This window comes from Adiantum capillus-veneris, chromosome 29 (assembly GCF_014529385.1).
Source record: "Adiantum capillus-veneris isolate H3 chromosome 29, ASM1452938v2, whole genome shotgun sequence".
NCBI classification, from domain to species: domain Eukaryota; kingdom Viridiplantae; phylum Streptophyta; class Polypodiopsida; order Polypodiales; family Pteridaceae; genus Adiantum; species Adiantum capillus-veneris.
The window spans coordinates 92,254,501-92,277,602 of NC_140959.1; the positions used below are offsets into that span (position 1 = coordinate 92,254,501).

Here is a 23,102-nt window from a genome sequence, read left to right on the forward strand (position 1 = left end):
CAGCTGACCAAAAGGTATCATAGCGTCCACGCAAAATCTGACCACATCGCCGAATGCGGCTCTCAGACAAATGGTGCTCCTGAAGCATAAGGAGATCAATCTCTCCTCCCACAAGGCAACGCTGAAGCTCCTGACGCAATCGGCCCCGCTGTCGCTGAAACTGGGGCCCACCTAGTCCCTGCACGTTCCACGAGACGATCCTCATGGGGAGCGAGAGAGAACAGATGCTGCCGCAACAGCAAGACGAGCTATCTTCGAGGCTGGCTTGGATGGGGAGTAATCCGCATCCGAGCGTCCTCTAGATAGGCGAGACTGCAGTGAGTGCCTGGTCCAAGCCCAAGCAGAGCGAGCCGTGCGTAAAGCAACCTCCTCTGTCCAGGAGTCCTCATGGATGTATACATAGCAAGGCAAACACTGCGTATCAGCAAAAAAGTACACCACAATGTGTCTACATCCTGTGGATTTATTAAAGTCTTACATTTCGGATCAGAACACTCAATGGGAAAGGTTTTTACCTTTGGTGGAATTTGCCTACAATAACACGATTCACTCCTCGACGGGGAAGGCGCCATTTGAGATTATTGAAGGTGCTCCGAAGGTTCCACCCTTCTTAAGCACGATAGATAAGATCTTTGAAGCCGACCAGAACACGAGGGACTTGGAAACTGCTTTGCCAAGGTCCGAGAGGCTTTAGAGAAATCTCAGGAAAGACACAAAAAGGCAGCAAATCGACACCATCGCGATTTGAAATTAAAGGAAGACGATTGGGTGCTCTTACGTTTGAGAAGGCACGCCTGAGAAAGACAAAGGGAAAGGAGCGGCTTTTTCCAAAGCTTAGCACGAGATACTATGGACCTTTTCAGATAAAAGAAAAGATAAATGATGTCTCCTTTAGACTGAGGTTGCTCGATACTTGCAGAATTCACAATGCTTTTCATGTGAGTCTCTTGAAGCCTTTTAAAGGCGATGTGCCCGATGATGGGGAGCCAGATGAGCAACCCAAAGTGGAGGAAAGCGAGGAGATACTCGTTCTAGAACAGATATTGGCACATAAAGATAGAAAGATAAAAGGTAAAGCGATAAGGCGGTTCTTGGGTCTTGAAGCATTCGGTTTAGCATAGTCTACTTCGATAGAACACCGATTTCAACATGGGCGAATCTAGTGCAGTGGATATGCACAAGAGGGGAGTCACTCTACTCCTTTGTCGACAGATTGCCCCGATATTTTGATTTGATATAAAGTCACTGATGTCCCTTTGGGTTTCAGGGATACTGCTAAGCTGACAGTATTCTGCTGTATGACTTTATGAACTGGAATTCCCGATAATGAAAATGATACTGATTGATTTGTACTTGACTTGTTTAAGTGCAGGAACTGATAGACGAAATGACTGCAGCATTTCAGTCTCATAAATCTCTATAGACATGATTGCAATATGGATTAGTTAATCCGTTATCTGTGAGGTCCGGACTGGATCTAGATGCGATTGCTAAATACGTTGCCGATTAATCATGGTCTGGGATTTGGAATGATATTTGAATGTGATTTGTCATGTCATGTCCTGTGAATGTGACTGTCAATTGGTACATGTGCTAGATGTGTTGTTCCTAGTGCGTTGGTACTAACAGTCAGTGTCTGCTAAGACAATTCATGGCCTCTGTCTATTTTGCAGGCATAATCGAGGGCGATTACAATGCTTTCAAGAAGAGGGTATGTCACAAATTGGTGACGCGGCATGCCCGGACACACTCACATCAGCTGGCAGTAGTACGGACCCTCGTACATTGCTCTGACATGCTGATGTGGCATACCGTACGGATTTCGGAATTTCTGTCGTAAAACGCGTTGACAGGGTGACGTGGCACAATGTACGGAGATTCCGCTTTTTGTGAAGATGCTGTACGGAATTCCTGCTTTAGCGTTGGCTGAAAATTATTGGCAGCTTTTGGGATTATTGCTTTATTTTAAGAATCTTTTAAAAGCGAATGTTTTTGGGGCTCTGCTTTTGGGCATCCCTTGTAACCAATAAATAAGTGGGCAGGGCCTCACTTCTCAAAGCATCTGGACGCAGAGTCTAAGTGAGCACCTACCCACTCTCTTGTACTTTGAACACAGATTAATACAAAAAAGAAATACCGAAAGGAGCGCCAATCTTTGGGGCCAATACTCTAGGCACGAAACTACGTCGGGCCGTCTCGAATCAAGTGTGAATTGTGAATTGTTTTGAAGTGAATCTCTGTTGTGTCGCGGTAGAATCTTGACTTGGAGTGTCCAAGTTTGTTACAATCACATCTTTATCATGCAAAAAATGTGTGTTGTGCTTGGGAGAAGGAATAACAGAAAGCAATTCCTTTTCATGCAATGAATGATTCTTTTCTAGATTGTGGGACTGTGCACTGAGAGAGACTATGAGATTGCGTGTTTTATCCTCTTTCAAAACATGAGAGTCAGATAATGACACAGATGGAATGTTCGTGTCACAGCAAAGAACCACCGGAGGTGCTCCTTCAACTGTGAGAGAGAGAGAGAGAGAGAGAGAGAGAGAGAGAGAGAGAGAGAGTTTTCTTGCCAATCAATTTGTGGATTATAATCTTTAAACCACTTGATGCCAAAAATCAAATCACGTCCTATGAGAGGAGAATTCACAAACTTACAACGAAAACTGACATTTTGAACCAACATTGTCACATCCGAACATTCATGCGTAAAAGAAGTGTCTGCCACGAGCAAAGCCAGAGATCACAATGGGATCTATTATTGGAAGAGCTTCTAAACGTGCGCTCTTCACGAGAGTCACTAATCACACCATGCATACTACCCGAATCAAACAAGATCACAATGTGTTGACTATTCACATGACCATAACTCTGCATGAGAGACTCGTCTACATGATCATTAGAAACTTGGGACACATTAATGTTCTCACTGATTGCATTAACAAAGGATGTGGATTTTGTACGTTCTTTTGTGGGTTCTTTAGGTGCTTTCGTAAGACAAACTCGTTTTATGTGACCTTCATTGTGACATTCAAAACATTTTCCTTCCTTTACATATTCGGTTCGTTCTTCAAGAGTTAACCAACCTCCTACTTTTCCTTGAGCAGATTTTTCATCAGGCGTCAACTTAGGGTTATCCTGAGTGTTAGCCTTTCTTTTACTATCATTGTGAGAGTTATGTGCTCTAGGTGTAGAGGAAGATTGAGAAGAAGAATTACCGTTATGCTTAACAATGGCAAGGTGGAAAGGTACGTAGTGTACGGTACGGTTTAGGTACGTACGGAACGTATTTCCGTACTGAACCAACCTTTAGGTATGTGATAGGTACGTACCATTTGTAAAAAAAGATAATTACACTAAATTTAAGTTCACAGACCTTTCAAAATTCAGCCTCATTAACAATGCAATGCTTAAAATGAACATATTGATCATAAAACTTAAAGACTCAAGACTCAATACTCAATGAGAAAACCAATGACCATAAATCATAAAACCAAATAACAACTACAAACATCATGTCCATGGCATCAGCCAAAAGTCGGCATATACCACTACAATGCCATAATAACAATAAAAGTCTGCTGCAGCCTGTCCTCCAAAGCATGCAGTCACCAGTGTGCACTAAGACGTGCAGCCTCAAAAGTCTGTGTCAGATGCGGAAGATGAATCGTCGGTAGAGAGCAAGCCCCCATCATCAAGGACATTGCCCTCCTCATCAAACTCAGGGTCAGGCTCAGCATATGTCAACTCTGGTACAAGCACCTCTGCACCACAAGCCTCCTCAGGCATATCAGCAATCTCTGCATGGATGAGCCGAACAGCTTCATTCGCTCGCCTGCGATTGGAGCGAATAGGAAGCTTCCCCCTGCGAATACTCTCTCGTCTCACAGTGTCTGGATCTCCTACCACCGTGCGTAGAGGAAGGCTAAGAGCTCGTGCACGTGATCTAGTCACACGACGATCCATGCTCTCGAGCTCTCTATGCAGCTCTCTAAGAATCTGCTCCTGCTCGTCTCTAATCTGTCGGTCCACCTCCTCTGGTCTAGGATCATCTACCATTTTCAGCTCTGTCGCATCACAGTAAAATAAAGTTAAAATGACTTATTTATGGCATATGCTTGCAGGTTGAGTTTAAAGTGGCCAACATCAAGATAATTTACCTGTTTGGGTTGCCCAAAGAATGGTAACTCCGCACGAGCCTCATGTTGGCTCTGCAATACACCAACTTCTCCAACTAAGAAGTACTAAGGCGATTTCGAATCTTCGTGTGTATGAGAGAGTAAGCACTCCAATTGCGCTCACATGCTCCAGCCGAGCAATCCTGCTCAGTGCTCAAGCAAGAGCGCAATCATCAATGCACACAAAATTAGGAGAGTGACAAGTGTCAAGTAATATAAAGATGAAGTTAAAAGTTTAAAATAGTATATACAATGGAATCATGGATGGCAGTTTCCTAACCTGCGAAAGGATACGAAGAGCAATGCGTGAGAGGTTGGGAAGACCAACTCTCCCATATGAGTGCCACCACGTCAAAAGATACTTTGTGGCTTCCTTCCTCAAAGAAACTGCTCTCGTTAAAGAAGCGCCAATGCCATTCATGTAGTTGATGAATTCCTTGTCTATCCCAAGCTGATCATCCTCTGAAAACATGGGCCTAACATACTCTGATTGTTTTGTGCTGAGCAAGGTATCACTCCATAGCTCTGGCGACCTGTAGAGAGGATGAAGCATGGCAGCCATCGCATGTATGGGACGGCTCATGAAAGTCCAACGGCTCTCAACACATCCCAATAAATCTGATCGGCAGAAATATCAAAACAACTCGTCAATACAAGTTAGAACTTAGACTTGATGATTAAAACAGACAACCATTAGAACATGAGGAACCCTTACCGATCAATAGTCAACAGATCGCATTTGGAAACGTGGTCTTTCATCTGCATAAACAGATGATGGACTAAGGTCGATCCCTCGATATCCGTCAATCGAAGGAGGACGTAGACTGGCTTGAGTGCCACTGAAAGAGCGTGCACTTCCTGCCAAAAGCTCTCATCAAGGATCCGCCTCTGCAAGTATTTTGTAGATTCATCTTGCGATCTTGACATGCCTCGGCATTTTGGATCCACCACTGTCTGGAGTAGTGGATCTCTAAGTTTGTAGAGCCTCTGTAAAACCAAGTAAATGTAGGCAAACCTGGTTTTTGAAGGTTGAACCATATCCAAAGTGCTATGGCTGCGGAAGATAGCAAGAGCCTGATGTTTCTTGTGAAAGAATGTGGTGACCTTGACTACATCTGCAACTATGGGCTGCACCCATGAAAGTTTGCCAATATCCTCCATGAGCAAATCCAAACAATGTGCAGCACATGGAGTCCACACTATGCCAGGAAACTGTTGCTCCACCATAAATCCCATTGCCTTGCAATTAGCTGCATTATCTGTCACCACCTGCACAACATTCTCCTTGCCAACCTCCTCTATGGCTGTTTTGATGTGACAAAAAATAAACTCAGCCATGATCTTTTCCCCTGCTTTTCCTGCATCCACAACACGCAAGAAATAGGTGCCCAAAGCAGGAGACACAAGGATATTGATTATGTGTCGTCTGCGTATATCTGCCCAACCATCTGAGATAATGGTGCATCCAAACTCCTTCCATCCAGCTTTCACAGGCGTAAGTGCCTTGTCAATTAAGGCCTTCTGTTCATCTAACATAGTGGTGCGCATCTTGCTGTAATCAAGACCTGTCCATGACTCAGTAGGCCCCACCTGTGCAATGGATTTTACCATTCTTTTCCACTGATCTATGCGCAAAACATTGAAAGATATGTTGCACTCAATAAGAGTGCGACATATCTCCATCTCTGCCACCCTCTGACGCTCTTTCACCCAAGCCTGAGAAGAGATGCGACTAGGCAAAGTGGTTTGCGTTGGTGTTTCAGATGTACCTTTTTCACGTGGCAAGGAATCCTCATCTTCACCGCCAACACGTGCTCTCTTCCTGGAAGTAGGGGGTTGCATGGAGGCCGAACCTCCTCCAACCTCTGTCTTTGCACCTAAAGACTCCAGCTCTCCAACAAAAGCATCATGTAAAGCATCTTGTGTGCTGGGAGCACCTCTCAAACCAGGAGCACCAACAGGAAAATACTCTTGAACAAGCTACTCCCTCAAAGGTGGTGGTATTTTCTCACATGCACCAATCTGATCAGTGCACCCGATGCTCGTCAAGTGCTTTTTGACTCGCGTAATAGTGCTGGTGTACTGGTCCCCACAATACTTGCATTGCCATAAGTGTGTGTCGGAACCTTGCTGAGAAGTAATTGTGATGATGCTCAACACATTGGTGTGGAGCGACCAGTTGGGGTTGGTTTTACGCGGCATAATGAATCCTGCACATTGCAATTGCAAAAGAGTACACACACATGAGGAGTACGGAGTAAGAGAAGAGTACGGAGTGCATGGTGGCAGAAGCAGAACCTTTTCACGCGTGTAGCTTGGCTCTGCAGGTCTCTGGTGCACTGCTCTGCAGACTTCTCTGTAACATAACAGAGACTCTTTTGCTACAGTGGTCGTTAAAAAAAGCCTAAGGCTTTCTCCCCTTCACACTAATAAGCCCATCTGGAAGCGGCCCCTAGTGAAACTTGTCCGAGCAAGAACGCCCAAATTTTTTTTAATGCCGTGCTGTATTGTACGGTACGTACTGTACCGTACCGTACGACTGTAGCGTACGGAATGGTACCATACATACGTACGGATTCCACCCTGAACAATGGTCTTACCGTTCTTACCATTCGGTGGGTTCTGCGAGGTACTCTGAGACGGCTTGTTCTCCTTAGGCTTACCTTTGTTGTGCTTCATTTCTTAGGCGTGAGCTATCGCCACTGCGGCATTGTAGTCCGTAGAGTTGAAGACTTGCACATCGAACTTTATGGACTCATCCAACCCAAAAAAGAAAGCTTGCTTTCGTTCTGCATCTGATTCGCGTAATTGAATGCCAATCTACAAAATACGGTTAGAAAAAGACATATCAGGAGTGCCATTTTGCTTAAGACCATGCCAATCTTCTTTTAACCGATCAAGGTTCTGTGGTGGCATGAAACGAGCCTTCAGCTTGTCTTAAAAGTCACCCCAACTGAGAGAGGGGTACGCCATCCGCGGCATGCTCAAGATGCTCAGTCAATTGTGATTTCCTGCCAAGCTTGATACCAATTAATGGCATCACCCGCTAGAAACATGGTAGCATTCAAAACTTTAATGTTGCTTGTTTTCTTGTTAGTTGCAAAGAAAGCATTAAATTGATGCAACCATGAATGAATCAGAGAAGCATCCATCTTACCATCATACTTACTCAACTTCAACTTCTCAGTGTGAAACGAGCGCAGGGAGTGGATCTTCCGGCTACACGGACCGCCTACAGACGCGTCGGACGAACCACCCGACCATAGCCATCATCCGACAGCTCCCCCGTGCTGGGGCCAGCGTCGGGGCGTAGGCGTCCCATACCACCCGGCCTCACCTCCTCGAGGTGACCTTGCACACTCCTAGCCTCGCAGGCTAGTCACTGGCATTCTGCCAGTCGGGGTCGATAACTGCAAATGAGGCCTTGGCCTCCCTTTTATAATAATGGCCGGCCACACTGGCCGTGTTCACAGTATGTCCGCCTAGACACTAGACGCCCATCCCGACGGCGTCTGGGCTAGATCCCCTCTTCTATGAGCGGGACATAACATACTTCCCCCCTTGACGGGTACGATGATCTAAAACTGCCTCTAGTTCTCGAGGAATATACTTAGTTTGCATATCTTGCCATACATTTTCCTCGATAGGCACGACAACGTCGGCTTCGCCCAATTTTACTTTAAGGCGGCTAACGTGAAACATTGGATGTACACTAACATCCGAAGGAAAAGCGAGTTTATAGGCAACTTGGTCAATTTTCTTTGTGACCAAGAATGGACCACAATATCTAGTTGAGAGCTTATAATGCTTTCCCGTTCGCATAGTCTTGGAATCCTTGGGTATCTTCAAATAGACCCATTGTCCCACATCTAGAGTCCTTGGAGATCTCTTTTGATTAGCGTAAGTAGTGACTCGATCACGAGCCATTCTTATACTATCCTTAGCCAATTCGAGCATTTCTTGCATGTCATACAGGAAATCACGAGCTTGGCGTTCCTTGACTTTTTCTAAACCGATAGCAACCGAGGATTTAGGCTCAAATCCATACATCAGCATGAACGGGCTAAATCTAGTAGCAGAGTGCTTGCTACTATTATAGGCAAACTCTAATTGTAAAAGATACCTTTCCAAATCAGACTGCCTGTGAGAGACATAGGCTCTTAACATGTCCTCTAATGTCTGATTCATCCTCTCAGTTTGTCCGTCGGACTCAGGATGGTCAGAAGACGGCATACTCAAATTCGTCTGAAGATGAGCAAACACATCTCGCCAAAATTGGCCAGTAAACTTAGTATCTCGATCATTGACGATATCTTCTGGCAGACCATACAACTTATAAAGCTGATCGACAAATAAAACCGCCAACTCATGGCTTTTTACTGTCGACTTCGTTGGTATAAACTTCGCCATTTTTATGAGTCTATCGACCACAACCCAAATGGCGTCATTGCCCCGACTAGTAATTGGCAAACCAACGATGAAGTCCATGGAAATACTTTGCCACTTGGCATCTGGGATTTCCAATGGATGTAGCAGGCCAGCTTTCCTAAGGAGCTCTGCCTTATTGACCTGACATTGAGCGCACCTCTTCACATAGCCCTCTATGTAAGAGCACATTATTGTGAAGGATACTGGTGACTTCGTTATTATATTGCCCCCGAATCTTTCACAGATTCCTTTGAGATCCATTCGATTCTCCTCATGTAGAGCAAAAGCTCTTCACATCATGAGGATTCGAACCATGGCGGCGACATTACAAACTATTCATTGCTCTGACCATCCCAGCCAGAGCTGCTCGGTGATGCACAATTGAAGCCACATATATTTTTAAAAATACCTGCGCCTGTCCTACCCTCCAGGCTCGGAGCCCTTCATGCTCTGCCCCGCCTTCGTTTCGCCCTTACCTTGCGTCTCCTACCTGCGCCCCTTGCCCGACGTAGCACGGCCCCTTTACCCTCCTAAGAGTGCTCGCATCTTCAGAGATTCTTATAACTTACGATTTTTTCTAAATCATTGGTACATACTAGGCCAATAGAAAGATCGCTTGACCAAAGCCAAAGTTCTTTGAATGCCTGGGTGTCCAACGCTAGGAACATCGTGGCATTCGCACAAAATCCTTTGTCGAACCTCATCGATTTCCGGCACGCAGACTTTTCCATTTCTGAACAATAGTCCACCTTTAGTTGTCTCGTCTCTCCAGCATGACTCACTTGGGTTCCCGGATCACCCAAGCCTGTAACAGACTTGGACACTCCAAGTCGAGAATCTACCACAACACCACAAATAATCACTTCAAATAGTTCACAATTCACAATTGATTCGACACTAGCCCGGCGAAGTACCATGCCTAGAGATATTGGCCCCAAAGTCTGGCGCCCCTTTCGGTATTTCTTTTTGTATTAATCTGTGTTCAAAGTACAAGAGTGCGGGCAGGCGCTCAGACTCAGACTCTGCGTCCAGATGCTCTGAGTTGTGAGAGGCCTACTCGCGTATTTAAAGGTTACAAGGGATGCTAAAAGCAATGCCCAAAAAGCCCAAATAAAGCAAGAGCTTTCCTTTTCTCTCTCAAGCCATACTTGGCACAAAGCAAGACTTTTTAAATAAAAGGTCTCCCTCTCTCTAACTCTTTCTTGCGTAGAGAATAAAGCAAAAAGTCTCTCTTTCTCTCTCTGTAATTGCGTAGCCAAAAGGCAATGCCCAAAAGCTGCCGCAATTTGCGCCGTAATTCGCGAGCGTCCGTATTGCTGCCACGTGGCAAAGCCTCCACCATTTCCGAGTACAGCCGGCTACGTCAGCATTTAGGGTTTCCCACAGGGCAGAGAGTGTGTGTGTATTGGGCAGCTATGTCACAGTTTGTGACATACCCCCCTCTTGAAAGCGTTGTAATCACCCTCAATTACGCCTGCAACACAGACAAGCCATAAACTGCCGTAGAAAACACTAATTGTTAGTACCGATGCACTAGGAACACACATCTAGCACATGTACCAATCGACAATCACATCACATGACAAATCACATTCAACATTCATTCGGATCTTAGACCATGATTTATCGGCAATGCAGTTAGCAATCGCATCTATATCCACTCAGGACCTCATAGATTCCCGATTGACTAACCCCTATTGCAACCATGACTATTCGAGATCATTCAGACCAAAATGCTGCAGTCATTTAGTCTATCAGTTCCTGCACTTAAACAAGTCAAGAACAAGTCAGTATCATGTTCGGGAATTCCAGTTCATAAAGTCATACAGCAGAATATTGTTAGCTCTCAGTATCCCTGAAGCTCAAAGAGACATCAGTGACTCTAGTATTCTAAAAATCAAGGCATCTGTTGACAAAGGAGCGGAGTAACTCCCCTCTTGTGCAACCCACTGTACCAGATCTCCGGCCAAGCTGAATTCGGGGTTCCATTTGGAATAGACTATGCTAAACCAAAAGCTTCAAGGTAAAGTTTCACAATCTGAGGAGTATCTGCTAGGTCCTCCTCCTCATCCACTTCGCATCCAATGCAGGATAGTTCTTGAATTTAACCAAGAACCGACTTCGTACTGTACCCTTGATCCTTCTGTCCTTATGTGCCAAAATCTGTTCAGAAACAAGGATCTCCTTGTTTTTCCTCCACTTCGGGTTGCTCATCGGGCTCCCCATCTTCAGGCACATCTCCTTTAAAAGGTTTCAAGAGACTCACATGAAATGCATTGTGAATCCTCCAAGTATCAGGCAGTTTCAGTCGGAAGGAGACATCATTGATCTTTTCAAAGATCTGGAAAGGTCCGTAGTATCTCATACTAAGCTTTGGAAAAAGCCTCTCCTTTTCCTTTTTCTTTCTCGGGTGTGCCTTCTCAAAACGTAAGAGCACCCAATCATCCTCCTTCAATTTCAAATCGCGACGATGGCGATCCGCTGCCTTTTTCTGTCTTTCCTGAGATTTCTGCAAAGCCTCGCGGTCCTTGGCAAAAGCCGTGTCCAAGTCGCGCGTATACTCATCGACTTCAAAAATCTTATTTTTCGTGCTTAGGAAGGGTGGAACCTTTGTAGCGCCTTCAACAATCTCAAATGGCGCCTTCCCCAGCGAAGAGTGTATCGTGTAGTTGTAGGCAAATTAGATACTTTTCCCATTGAGTCTTCTGATCCGAGATATAAGACTCCAATAAATCTAAAACCATTGAATTGGCAATCTCAGATTGCCCGTCAGTCTGCGGGTGGAAAGATGACGAGAACTGCAAACGCATGCCAATGTTCTCCCAAATTGCCTTCCAAAACAAACTCGTAAATCTGGGGTCCCTGTCAGCGATAATCATCTCGGGCATGCCATGTAATCTGAAAATCTGGGTCACAAACAGTCTCGCTAAGTGATCCGTCTTGATTGTTTTCTTCACTGGAATGAAATGAGCCTGGTTGCTAAATCTGTCAATAACAGTCCAGATACCATCGTGACCACTCTGCGTTATCGGGAGATCAAAAATGAAATCCATTGCAATACTTTCCCAGGGGCGGGTGGGTATGGGCAAAGGCTGTAACAATCCCTGTGCTTTATGCCTGTCAAACTTGACCTTCTAGCATACCAAGCAACTGCGCACAAACTCGTCTACATCCTTCCTGAGTCTCGACCAAAAGAAGTATCTCTCTACCCCTTTCAAGGTGGTAGCAATGCCGCGGTGACCCGTAAACGGTGGACAGTGGCATTCAGTCATAACCTTTTCCCTCAATGGCTGTGTAACGCACAACATGGATTTTGTCATCAAGTAGCCATCCCGAATGAAATATCCCGCTACTGTCTCCCCATCCCGTATCCGTGTGAAGACGTCTGCAAAATCCGTATCTATGGCATACTGGTCGACCATATCCTCGAAGCTCCTATGGTGAATCGCGGAAATAGCCAGAACCAACGGTTCCGAGACAAAGCATCTGGCACCAAATTCTTTTGTCCCTACACATGGACAATCTGGAAGTGAAACTGTGACAAGATGTTCGCCCACCGCATCTGCTTTTCCGATAGCAGCTTCTAAGACAAGAAGTAGCGTAAACTTTGATGGTTTGTAAAGACAGTAAAATCCACTCTAAGTAGGTAGTGTCGCCACTGAGTAAGAGCATGGATAACCGCCAAAAGCTCTTTCTCATAAATCTGTGCTATCAATTCCGGCCTTGAGAACAATCGGCTCTCGTAAGCAATGACATGGCCTACTTGCATTAAGACCGCACCCAGACTACGACCACAAGCATCACGATATACTTCAAATGACTTCTGCAAGTCCAGCAAAGTCAAAACTGGTCCCGTAGTCAATTTCTCTTTCAATGCTTGAAAGGCAGTCATCTTTGTGGGTCCCCACGAGAAAGGGACTCCTTTCTGTGTCAAGATATGCAAAGGGGAAGCAACCTCTACAAACTTTCTAATGAACCACCTGTAGTACGAACACAATCCCAATAAGCTTCTTACTTCATGGACATTCTTCAAATCGGGCCAATCACAAATAGTCTCTATCTTGGCCGGATCCATCTGCACTCCTGCTGCTGACACAATGTGTCTCAAAAAGTGTATCTCTGGTAGGAAAAATTCACTTTTCTTCGCATTAATCACTAACTTGTGATCTCATAATGCCTGAAAGACTTGAAGCAGATGTACTCTATGTTCTGTCTCATCCTTGGAGAAAACAATGATATCGTCAAAGAAAGTGCCAACAAATAGTCTATACTATCGAAAAATCATGTCCATCTCCGGTTAAATGTCGCAGAAGCATTGGTTAGGCCAAAAGGCATCACCAAAACTCAAATAACCCAAAAGTAGTCCGAAAGGCTGCCGTGTAGACGTCTCCCGGTGCGATTCGGATCTGATGATTTCCACTCTTCAAATGAATCCTTCTAAAACACGAGGGTCCCTGTAATCTGCCGAGTATATCATCAATCCTAGGAATCGGAAATCTGTTCTTGATGGTGATTTTGTTGAGAGCTCTATAATCGATGCACATTCTCCAAGATACGTCTTTCTTCAAAACCAACAACACTGGAGAGCAATACGGTGAAGTACTAGGCTGGACAAGACCCTTTTCCAAGAGGTCTTTCACTTGGTTCATAATCTCTTCGTTTTGGGCTCAGCTCACAGGGTAAGGTGGCCGGTTCAGTGGTGTGCTTCCAAGTATCAGATCAATAGTATGATCTTCAGGACGAGCGGGTGATAACTCACCTGGCAGGCCCTCTGAGAAGCAATTGGCATGAGCATGGAGAAAATCTTGGCGTTCTTTATCAAGTTCAGACATATTTGTTCTATCCTCATCAACTCGAATCTTTCAAAAAGATCGAGTAAACAACAGACTGGATTTCATTAACTTTGAAATGGTAGAAGCCGATACAATAGGGACAGACTTGCCCTTAAGTTTAATATCAAGTACAATGGTTCTGCCCTTCTCTCTGGTCAATGTCGCTTTCCTCGCCCGATAGTCGACCACGGCGTTGTTCTTGTGGTACTAGGGAATTCCCAAGAGGACATCACAACCTTCCAAAGGCATTATGTAAAAGTTCTCATGCCCCAAATACCCCTGACAATGCAACCAAAGTTTACCAATGACAGGTGTAATGGCTACGTCCCTGCCGGGTGCCGCTAGAACTGCCTCCGCAAGTGGTCCCATCCGATCAGGAGCGACCTCGAGCCGCGCCGCCAATTCCGGTGATGTGAAGTTGGCCTTGGCTCCTCCATCAAAGAAGATCAGGGCTTCTTGGTCTTTCACTTTGTCCCAAGCTTGGCAAAGTTTTGTACTCTCGTCCATCGTGTTGGGATCGGTACGCACGCAATCTGAAACCATCTTGTTTTCATCTTGCCTTTTCTTCCACGTTCCTCAGCTGCTCTCGAACTCTCAAGCCTTCATCGTCCTTGTCGTTCTGTTCTTTCTGTCACGAGGACGTGGCAACTGTTAACTATGTCATGGGGACGTGGCAACTGCTAACTTTAGTTGTTGGTTTCTTTCCATTGGGTTTTGTTTAATTTTGAGACCCTCTTTTTGAAGTAGCAAACGGTCGGACATTGTATGGCCAATGTGAACGATAGTTTCACTAGCAGACAGGAGGTTGGTCGGCACTCGAACTCGTAAAGTAAAAGGATGTCTAGGCTCAGTTCAAGATCATGTAGGTCCCCCCGTCGCACTTAGCAAGTTGGTGGATACTAGGAAGTAAACTCAATAAAGGCATAAAGTCAAGGTGGGATCACCAACAGAAAGTATCCGACAGTTGGGCCACATTGCACTTTTGGATGCGGTCCCAATGAGGATAGATGGTCAGATGACTAGTGGAAGCCCAATGGAATCATTTCCTAAAATTTAGGGAATTGCTATTTTGGGCCGTGAAATGTGTTTGCGTCATTACCTTCGGTATGACCAGGGGAACATTTTATTACTCTGCTGCAAAGTCAACTGATGCACCAGTTGAGAGATTTTTAAGCAGCAAGCCCAATGCGGGGAATTTGCATGCATGAGTGCCAAGTGGCACTTTTTGGTCAATTTACCAAGTTTGGGAGAACAGAACTCGGAACTGACTTTTTGGAGCAGTTTTGGAGGCTGTTAATGCTGATTTTCAGCCATTTCTCTCCATTTTTGAGCTTCCCATGACTTCACCTAGGTCCAAGGAGCTCATTTTCAGCATTGGAAGGCATCAGATGCGTGTTTACAAGGCTGTTTTGCTGTATTTTCAGCGATACGCAGGTTTTGGCAGCCATGGAAATCTTTCCTTTTTGCATCTATTTGTTCATAGATGCATTACAGGTCAAGCACAGAAGAGGGGGCGCTCGATTTATGTTGGGGGGATGCTTCATTGAGAACCTCTCAACAGGTTAAGAGCTATGGAGTGCTTGCTTTCCTCTCTATGTATAGTGTGGTGCTAGGAGTGATGACCTGCACACTACACACTGCTCTCTCTCCCCTACCAATTGTGTGATGCCCCACAAGAGGGCTCTTCATTTGACTGATGTACAGCTGTGTGGTTTCATGCTTTTGTGCTGAGGCAAGAGCCTCCTTGAGCAGGAACAGGGGTAGCTAACTGCTACTCCAAAGCAGGCACCGGTGAGGGTCATAACCTCACCGTACACGTGCGTTTTCAGCGCTGTGTATGCACTGTAAATTGACTGTTTTTCAGCCGTATGGACGCCAAAACCATTGGGAATAGTGCCCCACTAGCAAAAGACAGTTAGGGGACTGTTTGTGAATGAAAACAGGGCAAAAACCAGTAAATACAGCGTGCTGAATTTACTGTTTTTGGGCAGGAATCAAAGGGTTTATGCCAGTGGAAGTGAGTTCCAGCAGGGGAATTGGTTTCGCGCAAGTTTTGGGGCTGTTATGCTGTCGAAATTTGGCCAAATCAAGTGGTATCTAGTTGGACATAGACAAAGGATTCCCAGGACTCTACTTTGTAAATTTACCCTCAAAGTATATAGAAATACCGAAAGGGGCGCAATTTTGGGGCCTACAGGTTGTCGGCGTCTGCTCGAGGCATTCTAGCTTCCGAGCCATGTGTGTATTCAAGTGATAATTCCCGTCGCAGGTTCTTTTTGCAAAGTGCTCCGTGTGTGTGTCTAAAGTAAAGAATGTCGGGTGAAAGCTAAAGCCTACCGCCCCACCATGGGCCGGTTTCACTTTTTGTGCCTTTATAGGGCGCTTCGCGGAGATATGCCCAGTTTCCCCGCATCCAAAGCAATTTCCCTTCCCTGATGTAGCGAGCTCTCTCCTGTGGAGTGAGTTTGGGTCGTGCATCCTTCTTTTCTGGGTTGCTCTTCCTCTTTCTACTTTCATTTGTCGAAGTCTGTTCGGCTCTTTGTGTCATGATCTCATAGGTGGGGTAGGTCAAACTGTCTGAGTGAATGGCAAAACCCCGTTTCGCATGACTCATCAACTCCTGAATGGAAGCTGACTTTTGTTCCAAGCAGTGATCTCGGATCTCTGTAGGAAGACCCAAGGTAAACCGCTCAATCTGTTCCTTGAACGAGATCTTCTTAAATGAAGAGGCGGGTAGAAAAGAGCTCCAGAATCTCTCGCAATAAGCGTCCACTGTATCCTTCTTGGTCATCCGAAGATGGTTCGAAGCAGTTCGTATGTCGCTTTCATACTCTCGAGTCAGCCAAGAAGAAATAAAAAGCCTCTTGAATTTCAGCCATTTAACTGGCGCAGTCTTGTTTAATAGAAGCGTGGACCACCAAGTCCGAGCATTCCCCTTAAAATAAGAGGCAGCTCTCCGAATCTTAGAGTGCTCTGAGTAATGCCCTCCCGCGAAAGCGATGTCAAACTATTGTACAAAAGACAAAGCCTTCGAAGCATCTCTATAACCAGAAAATGTGTCAAATTTAATTGACTGTCCACCTTCCTTAAACTCTCGGACCTTCTTGCTTTTGTCTTCCTTAAACTCTCGGACTTTCTTGCTCTTGTCTTCCTGAAAGTCATATTGGTTGGCTTTGTAAAAATTCTTCTTCTTTGCATAAAAGCTGCTGTCATCAGAGTCCGAACTATCTGTAGACGAGTCCTCGGTAGAATTGTCAACCACGGGGCAAGATTTAGACTTCTTTGCCTTTTTCTTGTCCTTCCCGAAGCGTTGCTTTTTGCTTCGCTTTTTGCCTTTTCTGTCTTCTTCGCTCGAGTCAGATGAGCTAGAAGAACTGTCAGAAGAAGAAGAAGAAGAAGAAGAAGAACTGGGTACTCCTTCAAATCGAACACGCTTCTGCTGTTTCTTTGTCTTTTCGAATGTAGACTGACGGCCCAAATAACCCGGAAAGTCAGTGCCTTTCTTCTACTTTTTGTCGCGCTTTTTAACTTTGTTCTGTGCGTCAAAAAGCTGAGAAATTCGTGCATCAACCACCTCTTCTAATTCTTGCTCTGTATACTTCCTGGGAGTAGGAGGTTTCTTGAGAGTGGGTTTGGGGGGTGGCTTTGTGGTCTTCTCCCACTCCGTGTGCACCTCTTCGAAAGAAGTCTGGCTCATATATTTTGCCAATTTTGGGTCCTTCACAAAATTAAGCATCATCTTTGTTGCATCGCCGATCAATTGTTGACGCTCCATCTCTTGACGCTCCGCCCGAGTAGGCCGAGGCGAGCCGTACTCCTCGCGTGAATCTTCATTGTGATCCCTTCCTGTATCTTCGGATGTAGACGGAGTCGATTGATCTTTGCCTAAAGCCACAAGTGCCGCGGAAAAAAAAGAGATCGGATTTCACGTAGAAGAGAAATCGGTCGTGCTCTGATACCACTGTAACAGACTTGGACACTCCAAGTCGAGAATCTACCATGACACCACAAATAATCACTTCAAACAGTTCACAGTTCACAATTGATTCGACACTGGCCCTGGCAGAGTTCCGTGCCTAGAGATATTGGCCCCAATGGCACCCCTTTCAGTATTTCTTTTTGTATTAATCTGTGTTTAAAGTACAAGAGTGCAGGCAGGCGCTCACACTCAGACTCTGCGTCCAGATGCTCTGAGTTGTGGAAGGCCTACCCGCGTATTTAAAGGTTACAAGGGATGCTAAAAGCAGTGCCCAAAAGCTGAAAATCAAAAGCCCAAATAAAGCAAGAGCTTTCCTTTTCTCTCTCAAGCCATACTTGGCACAAAGCAAGACTTTTTAAATAAAAGCTCTCGCTCTCTCTAACTCTTTCTTGCGTAGAGAATAAAGCAAAAAGTCTCTCTTTCTCTCTTTGTAATTGCGTAGCCAAAAGCAATACCCAAAAGCTGCCGTAATTCGCGAGCGTCCGTACTGCTACCACGTGGCAAAGCCTCCGCCATTTCCGAGTACAGCCAGCCATGTCAGCATTTAGGGTTTCCCACAAGGCAGAGAGTGTGTGTGTACTGGCAGCCACGTCACAGTTTGTGACAAAGCCTGTACGCGAGTCATGCCCCGCTTGGACCTCATTCCATATCTTGCCAAAATGGCCATCGGAACGACATAGCCCTCGGAGAGAGAGATAGAAATCCGTCGAGATTTCCGCCATAGACAAGGCATTAACCTCAGGAATCCTGCTGAGTGCATCAGCAACTTGATTGTTGGATCCTTTTCTATAACGGATCTCAAAGTCAAACTCTTGCATAGCTCAACCCATCTAACCTTCCAGCCTCTGAGATCACCCTGATCACAGATATAGCGCAAGGAGTGATGATCTGTCTATGCAACAAAAGTAGAGCCATATAAGTAGTGTCGCCATTTCCGCAAGGCGTGGACTACGGCGTAAAGCTCCTTCTCATATGTTGGATAACGCATCTCAGGATCAAAAAGTTTCTTACTTTCAAACGCAACAGGACGTCCATCCTCGTATAATGCCGCACCAATGGCATCACTAGCATCCGTTTCAATCACAAACGGTTTGCTAGGATCCACAATGTGCAATATTGGCGCAGTAGTCACCAAGTGCTTTAGTGTCCGAAAGCTCTCATCAAGACGCTCATTCCAGACAACAGGGGGGTTACCTTTACGGTGAGGACCCAAAGTCTTCGGCCCTTTGTCACAAAGTGATGACCTGGCGGAGAGCAGAAACCCTAATTTCTGGCTGAAACCCTAAAATTCCTGCAAACCCTAAAATGCGCCAAAAACCCTAATTTCTGGCTGAAACCCTAATTTCAGCAAACCCTAAAATCTGCCGGGATGCCACGTGGCAGCAGCTGGTACGGAATTCCGCGTTTTGCGGCACGTTTTACGGTAGCATGCTTTTTAGCATCCACGCAAATGAGAAAGAGAGAGAATGCTTTTTGTTTTCAATTAGACTCTGTGAGAGAGAGAGAGAGAGAGAGAGAGAGAGAGAGAGAACAGATGCTTTTGATTTTGAAGCTTTTTGGGGCTCTGCTTTTGGGCATCCCTTGTAAACCTTCAAATAAGTGGCTTGGGCCTTCACACCTGAGAGCATATGGACGCAGAGTCTGAGAGTGAACCCCGAGTCACTCCCTTGTACTTTGAACCGATTAATATAAAAAGAAATACCGAAAGGGGCGCCAGTCTTTGGGGCCAATATCTCTAGGTACGGAACTCCGTCGGGCCAGTGCAAATCTATTGTGATCTGTGAATTGTTTGAAGTGGTTATTTGGTGCTGTCGCGGTTGATTCTTGACTTGGAGTGTCTAAGAGTGTCCAAGTATGTTACACCCTTCCTTTTTAAAGTTGCGTAAGCGGAGCAGCAACTTTAGAGTAATCCTTGATGAATTTGCGAAAGAATCCTGTAAAGCCTAAAAAGGACTTTACTTCATAGTCACATAGGAACAGGGACGGGTCTCGGGGACGTGGCGGGTCCCGAGGACAGGGACGTGGCAAAACAGGGGACGGGGGAGGCGACAGGGGACGCGCTTTAAAAAACACTAATTCTTTGCAAATTTAATACTGAGACAATATGAACACTAAGAGCACAAGATTGCAAAGAAAAAGTGGTTTTTGCATTCAAATTACATAACACCAAAATATAACAAAGGGCGTGCGGCGTGCGCGACACAGTACACCATTGGTGTGGTGATCAAGCATCAATCATCCTCGCCAAGGGGTAAAACATAATGATGTACAAGTGAAGAGTGGATAAGTAGAGTTTAGCATAAATGGGAGTCAAAAAGGGAAGGACTCGAGTCAAGAGTGGCGAGTCAAGACTCGAGACTCAAGTGGTCTAGACTCTAGACTCTACATGTTGGCCCATGGTGCCAACTGAATGTCAACTGGCCCTGCATAGTCCATTTGATCCAAAAAATCATCCTCAAGTGGTGTTGTCTCAATCTCTCTGCCTCTGGCACCTCTGCATCTATCTGTGTCTCTGGGATAGGATCATCCTCGGTAAGTGCCCACTCCGCAAAATCATCACTTTGGTCTGACTTGGAAAGCATCTTCAAATTTGATGAGACATATATGAGATCATTGGCTCTCTGCACATCAAGACAATTCCTCTTCTTTGAGGCTACATGAGCATACACACTCCAAAGTTGCTCCAAGCAACTCGTAGTGCATGCTTGGCTAAGAATGCGAATAGTCAAATCCTGTAAACCGCCCAATCCCGCCCCAAACTCCTCCCACCAAAGAGCACTCCCCATCTCAAAGCGAGATGCTTGTGCATCGGGCATGTGAATTTCTCCCTTTCCATTTCTGTAGACATTGATTTGCCTCCGAATCTCGGTCCTTTCCTTTAGGTCGGGCACAAGGCGCGCAAGGATGGTTTGCCAACCATTCATCACCTCTTTGTATTGGTTCCCTTGTTGGAACTGTGGATCCACTACATAAGCGGCTGCATGAAGAGGAGAATGGTAGGCATTCCACCTTGACACACACAAGTCTTGGATCTCCTCGTACCTACTTTATGAAGATTCAAAACAAAGTTAAAACTCAAGAGAGTAAACTTGTAAAGCATAGGGAAAACTTAAAAGTGACTCGTGCGACGTGAATACCTATCGGGGTCAGTCACAAGTTTTTCAAGAGAGTCAATCATCGTGTCCATGGCCTCATATATCTTGCCGATGCAAGGCTTCATGGAATCCAACACTCGCAAGAGGTGGATGATAGGCTTCACCATTTTGGTGATTATCTTTACTTCCTCCCACCATTCCGGCATGTCGGCCCGTGCTCGGCATGCCACTCCGTTGACACTTTTTGACTCGGGCATTGCCAAGAACTCATCACTAATGAAGAGTCCCCTCAATGCCCCACTACATGAACTCAAGCGATGGAGCATAATGAAGTTGTAGGCGAAGCGAGTCTCTGAGTATTTGAGAAGAGCTAGCTTTGACCTCTTTGAAAATTCAGCCCTCACCTATTTAGAAAAATCAAGTTTCAACATTCAAAACGAGAATTGGCCTTCCATATTGAAATTAGATTCGAACTAAAATAAGATTGGTTAGCACTTAATGGTTACCTTTTGATGATTATTGACAAAAGTCACCATTGAATTCGCATGCTCAATGACGGGGGAAATATATTTCAAGGCGCCTATATCTTTGAGAAGATTGTTGAGGCAATGAGCCATGCAATATGTGACTGTGGTTTGTGGATAAAAGGGATTCGATGATGGCTCCGGCGGCAGGATTGCTATTTTCTCTATCGGTGACAATGGCAATAACATCATGCTTTCCACCTTCTCAATGGTAAGCGCCCACTCTGATGCAAGTACTTGCGCACTCTTCCCGGCCCCCGATGCATCATGGGAGTCAATGAAATACATCTCCCCCCGAGAATATGCCACTATGCCAATGGAGCGGTGACGGGTATCACTCCACCCATCCACAATGAGAGATACTCCATTCTTCTTCCATGAAGCCCTTGTGGATGCACATGCCGCCTCCACCATGATTTTCTCCCTGTCAAGAAGAGTGGTGCACAAGCTCTCCGAAGAGGGAGGGACATATGTGGGTCCAAATTCTCCGATCTTCCGTGCCATTTCTTCGAAATATGGAGATCTTTTATGTCAAAAAAAAAGTATAAATGAGACTTGAGTGATATACATTGTATAAACTAAAGATTAAAGCTTAGCTTGGCTTACCGCGCTGCATTGAAAGCAATATGGTCGTGGCAGAAAAATCTTGCTACGGCGACATCTACCTCCTCTTTCAAGGCCGGTTTCCAACTATATCCAAGAGTTGCTTGCCACTTGGGTGGACGAAAATGAGGGACAGATGACGATGAAGGGTTGGTAGAGAGTGGAGGTGGGCGGTCACCGTCAATGCCGGTTGATGCACAAAATCATGCCGAAGAAGGGGATGCCGATGCTCGGATGAAAGCCGCCGTGGCCATCTCCCTCGGATTCACCGTGCGATGCTTGGTATGATTCTTCTTGGCTTCTTTTATATCCGCAAGAGTCTTCTCAAGGTTTAGGAGCTTTTGCTTCTCCTCTTCCGAGCCGGTTTGCGGGCAAAATTGAACTTGATGTCCTTTTTCGTGAAGGAAGTGGGCGCGCAACTTCCTCACAGAACCATTGCGCTCGTAGCCACAACAGCGGCACTTCCGCGGCTTGCTTCCACCTCCAACACCGGACTTGGGAGCAATCACCTCATTCCACCATGTCTATGTGAAGTCGGCGGAGGAAGGGGGTTGAGAGCTGGTGGCGGGGCCGGAGGAAGGAGAAGGAGGAGGACTTAGAGAAGCTTGGGATCCATCTTGAGATGCCATTGATGATAGATATTAGAGAAGGGTTGAAGAGAAGGAAAGAGGAGTAGGAGCAAGCTTGATGGGAGAGAGAGAGAGAGAGAGAGAGAGAGAGAGAGAGAGACTTCAATGGGAACTTCAAGGAAGTGGCCTTGAGCCTTGAGGCTTGGGTATGATACTATGAGGCTATGAGCCTTGAGGCTTGGAAGTTGGGTGCTCTTAAGTAGAAAGAGATCCCCCCAAAATGGGGGTTTGAACTTTGAATTTTGAAATTTGAAAGGCCCCCAAAAGTGGGCTTTTGAAATTTGAAAGTCCCCCCAAAAGTGGGCTTTTGAAATTTGGAAAACCCCCCATAAAGTGGGCGTTTAAACTGTGTTTGAAATTTGAATATCCCGCCCCCCCGTTGGCTGCAGTCCGCCCCTTGCCCGCGTCCCATCTGTCCCGGGACCCATCCCACCCCCCGTCCCCTATGAGGGAAGTCCCCACGTCCCAAAAATGCCTCCCCGTCTCCGTCCCGGCTTCCCCCATCCTGTCCCCGCATAAATGGGCCACGTCCCCCCGTCCCTTGTTTCTATGCTTTACTTGGCGCACTTTCTTCAGAATGAGCCAATTTCCCACTTTATCCAATTTTTTAGGGTCGACGCGAATTCCATCGCGAGTAATGATGTGACCCAAGTACAGAAGCTCTTTCTTGAAGAATTCATACTTGGAAGCCTTAGCATAAAGCTTCTCAGTTCTCAGTACTTCGAGAACAGCGCATATATGCGCCAAGTGCTTAGATAAACTTCGGCTGTAGATCAAGATATCATCGAGAAATACAACAACGAAGCTGCCTAAAAATGGTCTCAGCAAATCATTCAT

General features: G+C 45.7%; 3 protein-coding genes across 3 annotated transcripts in view; all 3 read right to left on the reverse strand.

The window, feature by feature from the left end:
- Positions 1 to 23,102, reverse strand: part of LOC147419589 (PGR5-like A protein) — a 111,575-nt gene that overhangs the window by 32,350 nt on the left and 56,123 nt on the right. The window lies entirely within an intron of this gene.
- On the reverse strand, positions 3,341 to 4,783 carry LOC147419590 (uncharacterized). The gene is made up of 3 exons (XM_086506168.1): positions 4,456 to 4,783; positions 4,158 to 4,318; positions 3,341 to 4,064 (listed from the first exon to the last, which is right to left on the reverse strand). The coding sequence occupies exon 3, from the start codon at positions 4,054 to 4,056 to the stop codon at positions 3,634 to 3,636; it is 423 nt and encodes a 140-aa protein (XP_086362294.1). The 5' UTR covers positions 4,057 to 4,064; positions 4,158 to 4,318; positions 4,456 to 4,783; the 3' UTR covers positions 3,341 to 3,633.
- Positions 4,887 to 22,188, reverse strand: LOC147419591 (uncharacterized). Its single transcript, XM_086505259.1, has 4 exons — positions 21,016 to 22,188; positions 20,552 to 20,913; positions 19,907 to 20,456; positions 4,887 to 6,155 (listed from the first exon to the last, which is right to left on the reverse strand). The coding sequence occupies exons 1-4, from the start codon at positions 21,535 to 21,537 to the stop codon at positions 4,887 to 4,889; spliced, it is 2,703 nt and encodes a 900-aa protein (XP_086361385.1). The 5' UTR covers positions 21,538 to 22,188.

Bases quoted from the DNA above. Each gene is read 5' to 3' on its own strand.
- LOC147419590 (XM_086506168.1), bottom strand. From the start codon at position 4,056: ATGGTAGATGATCCTAGACCAGAGGAGGTGGACCGACAGATTAGAGAC.
- LOC147419591 (XM_086505259.1), bottom strand. From the start codon at position 21,537: ATGGCACGGAAGATCGGAGAATTTGGACCCACATATGTCCCTCCCTCT. The intron at 20,457-20,551 runs GTATTCACGTCG...TTCATAAAGTAG, and splicing joins CTTGTGACTGACCCCGATAG to GTACGAGGAGATCCAAGACT. The intron at 6,156-19,906 runs GTGCCAGAGGCA...TTGAGGGAGTAG, and splicing joins AGACACAGATAGATGCAGAG to CTTGTTCAAGAGTATTTTCC.